Source organism: Mya arenaria, chromosome 7 (assembly GCF_026914265.1).
Source record: "Mya arenaria isolate MELC-2E11 chromosome 7, ASM2691426v1".
Taxonomy (NCBI): Eukaryota; Metazoa; Mollusca; class Bivalvia; order Myida; family Myidae; genus Mya; species Mya arenaria.
This window is the reverse complement of record NC_069128.1, coordinates 34,985,290-34,990,366: the sequence shown is the minus strand read 5'-3', so window position 1 is coordinate 34,990,366 and position 5,077 is coordinate 34,985,290. Positions and strand designations below refer to the sequence as shown.

General features: G+C 31.2%; 1 protein-coding gene across 1 annotated transcript; it reads right to left on the bottom strand.

Moving 5' to 3' along the window:
• Positions 1-676: 676 nt before the first annotated feature.
• LOC128240081 (uncharacterized) lies at positions 677-3,613 on the bottom strand. The gene is made up of 4 exons (XM_052956577.1): positions 3,595-3,613; positions 2,592-2,710; positions 2,170-2,245; positions 677-1,842 (listed from the first exon to the last, which is right to left on the bottom strand). Exons 1-4 carry the CDS (start codon positions 3,611-3,613, stop codon positions 1,562-1,564), a joined length of 495 nt encoding a protein of 164 aa, XP_052812537.1. The 3' UTR covers positions 677-1,561.
• Positions 3,614-5,077: the final 1,464 nt, after the last annotated feature.

The following is a 5,077-nucleotide window of genomic DNA, read 5'->3' as shown; positions in this document are numbered from 1 at the left end:
CTGTTTTAATTTTGAATACAATATCCATGTCAAGATATTTAAATATTTGACTTATCTTTACTAGAATTACATTGCTTATGTCAATAATGACATATAAGTTGGCCACAAAGGTCAAAGCAAAAATCGGTTCTTATGGTTACTTAAATGAAAATGCTATTTCCAATCATTTTTGAAGTCTGCAACAAAAAATGTGTTCTCAATATACAATACGTTTCACTTATTGGCATGTAAACGATACCAAGTATCTAAGATATAAAAACTTAAGTTTGAAGTCATTTTTGAACAAAGAAATCAGAAGATATGGATCATTATGTTACACATTGGTAAACCAGTTTGAAAACAATGTCCACTAAAAATGTTCTTATTTTTTTAATACAGTATCCATGTCGAGATACTAACTTAACTGTCTGTTATAGCTTATACATGAACTTATAGAAACAACGAGTACACATTGCTCATTATATGTACAAAATGACATAAAAGAACTACAGAAACAACAGTCTGTTGCTATGGTTACATGTAATATTGCCATTTTTCCTCATTTTTTTCAAATTTTCCACAAACATTTGATCTACAATCAACATTTCACCAACAAATGAGTAAATGACAATAGTTAATTCATTGAGATGTCATTTTCAACTGAAGCCATAATTATAAAAAAATGCATGTTCTTAAATTGTCAAGTCACATTTTGGTAATGCTAAAGGCCTAGCAAGTGATTAAGAAAAAATCTGCACGGTCTCTTTCATTTGCTAAAAAACAGAGTTGTAGTTTGCAATGATTTGGTAATAAAAAACACTTGCACAATGCAATGCAACCAATCAATAATATAAGTAATACACAAAAAAAGCAAATATTCTTTCTCATGTTTCAGATGACAGAGATACATAGATCTTAATTGTGTTAGTCTTTAGATGTAGAGGATATTACTTAAGTTGTTCAATACAAAGTTGATTAAACAAGTGTTTTCTGTCCAACTAATATAAAGGAACTTGGCAAGCCTATAACAATCTAAGTAAACAATTCCAATAAGTTATTTTGCATTTTCTCTCCTGTGATATAATATTCATATCAATCCTACTAATGTGAGTATTTACAGCGCTAAACACATTAATCGATACTAAAAAGCGTTCACATTTTCAACACCATTCATTATTATGATGTCATATTACGATTTATTACACTTGCTTAAAATGCCATTTATGACATAAGTATACTTCCAGACTGGTTTGACAAACAGATCTGTAGAGCACTAGATTTAACCAGTCCACATTGAATTAACACAGAAGGCTATGTTTGCGTTTACTGCCTTTCTGTGTGTTATTTTTGTCAATATCAACTTTGACTTTACACAGAATTGGTTTAGGGCATACTGCAGATCTTGATGACTCAGATCTAAAGAATGGACCAATAGAATCATGAAGGTACCATTGACGTGCAGCATCTAGGCATGGTGTGTGCTTTTGTTCAGGCAAAACACCACACTCTGGACTCATCCTCAAAATGTTAGCTTCAATTTTCTAAGGAATCTACAAACTCTTTGCATACTACAACTCCTGGTTTATGTTTTGATACATAGAAATGGTGGTATTTGGTAATATTCTTTAAGAGTTTTGAAATATGTATCTAAACATGATTTCCGACTGTGAAATGTGACTGGCTGCTGAGGGTCATTAATCAACTGTGGGATGTTGTGGCTTGACTTTGAAGAGGCGGATACAGTGTGGGCAATTTCTTGAAGATTCTCGGCATTACAGCATCGCAAGATACCGAAGTGACAGTCAGGAGCAAATTTGGTGTGCCCAACCAACATAGTGTTTAGCGTTACACTCTCATGCAGTCCTGAAAATTGTTGGAAGATTTAGTGTAAATAAAACTTATCTATATTCACAAAAGATAAACTTAGCAAATGATTTTAACTAGGGTATAATAAAAAATTCAATACATATAAATCTTACAATAATGGAGTGTTTACTTATATGTTTATTTGATTAACATATTCCTTATATCAAATTACTGCCAACTACGCTTTAACTTTATCCAGTTCTGCATCCTATTAAATTAGAGCACAAATCGCAGGTATCAATGATGTGATTGACTTCAAAAGCAGCTCAATGCATTTGTCCTAAAAAACCAGACAAACAATAATTAACAGATTAGAAAACTGACCTGTAATTACACGCCACATGGCATACCAAAGCACAGCATTGTTCTTGTTTTGGCCGACAGCATTATCGAAATAAACCTGGAAAATTTAATACATTCTTTTTTTCTTTTTTAAGCTATATATATATGCAGTATATGAAGAAAGCAATGTTATAATGAGGGACACATTTCATAAGCCATAGTTAAATCCAAATATCCAATCGTTATCAATCATCCAATGTGAAATGGAAAAAAAATATCTGAGTAAGAATGTGTTTCATGGTGTAATATATATGTTAAGTTTCATCATCTTTTATATTCACTATTGATTCTCATAATCTCTTCTCAGCAATAAGGATGAAGTTTGCATAGGCTATTAGAACCCTCAATCCATTAAATATTCTATAGATAATTTTAATGGGTTATCGTTTTAAAGCACTAAATACCTCAGCATGTTTTTCACCGACGCCATTGTGCTGAAAGTAGTGGTGGGCCATGCTCACAACACTGTCACTTCCTTTCCCCGGCAATTCGGCCTCGTCCACCAGATAAAATGTCTGCTTTCCTGTATAAATAATGTTAACTATTGTTAAAGGGACTATACACCAGATTGGCACCAAAAAATGTTTTTTTCTGTAATGAATCTCAGGACAATTATTTAATAAAATGTTGAACTCTTTGATATCATAATTGTAAAAAAAATACCAAAATATAAATGTTCGATCTGGAGTCGCCAAATTTGCAGTCCAGTGTTGTATTCACTGTGCTACGAAAGCTTACTCTAAACCTTTGGAATATTTAAGCTATATACCTAATTTGGTAACATCACGTGATAACATCGACAAGCCATTCAAGCATAAAAATGAATTCTACTAGGTATACAAACCTAGAAATCTTTTTTAATGGTAAAATACGAAAAAACTGAAAAATAAATAAATTGTGAACTATGTGGTACTTCAGTTAGTTAGTTTCAATGCATTGTACACATCAATACCAAGTTTTTGTCAGTTTTCAACAATTTTCTTCTTTTTTTAGCTATTTCATCAAAGTTATTGTATAGCCCCTTTAAATGATTTCACAAATAATAATAAAATTTTACTGAAATAGTCAGCAAGAAGATAATTTAGATATCCCAAAATGACACTAACAGATGGCTGCATAACTTTTACAGATCTATATTTTTAATTAAAATTCATTTTTATAATTAAAGCTAAGATCAAGAATGTTTTACTTGTTTAAGTTAAATATTTTGAAAGGATTTCTAAGTTTGGCCAAATTAAAAGTTTTTGAAAAAGAATGCAAAGCTGACAACATAAAAAAATCCAAGCTACAAATTTAATTCTGACTTGAAAATACAATTTTTAAAGGTACATATATATGGTATAAGATCTGTCTTATTCTGTTTCTACTTGTTTTATTCAGAGTGACATATAACCATAAAAAATATGCCTGAACCTTCGGTACACATGCCAAACACTTAACACTTCTATGGCCTGGCGAAATATATCGGCCCGACTTGTTGCGCATGATGTTGATAATGGACTTGCTGGGCAATATCCCATGGGTAGTGGTAGTGCACATCTGGGCAACATGGTTCAGCACCTTCAAAGACAATAATGATAGCATTTAAGAAATAAAATAGTAAATAAATATTCTATTTTATGAAAACAGGTGATCTGAACCCGTTATTCAGTTACATTCAAATGATAGTAATATAAACTGTATCAGAAAATGTTAAAGTTTGAGGAGTTCATTTGCAAAATCTGGATCATCATTTTGAATATATTTAGGTGTTGTTTTTTTCGGTAATTTGGGAATATGACCTATACCCATGAGATTGGGAATTTTTGCGTCAATTTTGGCAAAATTGGGAAATTCTTCATAAATAATTACAAAGGATATAATTTATATAATACTGTAATGAATAACATTGGTATTTTTAACATAATATGCACTGACTCTGTTAACACCTTAAATTTTTAATCCCTTGTTTTAACTCTTTGAAATAGTCAATTGTTTGATTAAGAAGTTCTTAAAAAATTCAGAGACAATTTAATGGGCTTATCTTCATTTTTCCTAATCAATTGGATACAAAATCTGCTGCCTAAAAATTATGACTTTCAGGCTCATGGAGAGAATGGAATGAATATATTACTATTTTTAATTGATTCCAATTTCCAAATAGTCAGACTTGTTTGCAATTGAACAAAAAAACAAATGAATCCATTTTGTAAAACTTCATCAACATGATTCCTTTGACATTCAACAAAAAGTAAATACACCATCATTATAATAAATAAATACTTGGTCATTTCACCCTGTTGTCTTAAGTTTCATTTTCACTTCTCAGTTTTGTCATTTTCCGATATTGGCAATAAAGGTCAATGTCATGTATGTAAACATGTAGGTGAGGCATTACAAAGAACAGCATTGTCTATAAATTATTCTAATCCCCTTCTGCACCAAATAATTTAGTGTCAACTTTAAATTATTAATCCTTTTGTTGACAATGATACCGGTACATGTTTTCAACACAATGTTTTAACTCTTAATTTGTTACACGCTTTCCGATTGGATAAAAAATATAGTTCAACCAATGAAAATCCACCTTTCACCATGACGCTGATATTACATCATTATTTGTTTCTGTGAATAGACACTTGCGGATTATGACCGAATACCGGCTATAAATATTGCCAAAAAAAATACCTGTATATTATTATATTTCAAAAGGTACCGTCGAGGCCTGTGACAACGTGAACTGACTCATAGTTTATTTAACATTTTACCTTGGCGGTCATTATCGGCTGCTAAAACAACAAAATATTTTCCAATAGGTGTCGCAGAATTCACTTCCGGGTTTTGTCAATTACTTTGATTGCCATGTGAAAGTACTGTCCAATTGCATTATCAAGTTATACTGATTAAACAT

Coding starts and splice junctions, on each gene's coding strand:
- LOC128240081 (XM_052956577.1), bottom strand. Junction 2,246..2,591: donor TCGGTGAAAAACATGCTGAG/GTATTTAGTGCT, acceptor TAAATTTTCCAG/GTTTATTTCGATAATGCTGT. Junction 1,843..2,169: donor CATGTGGCGTGTAATTACAG/GTCAGTTTTCTA, acceptor AACAATTTTCAG/GACTGCATGAGAGTGTAACG.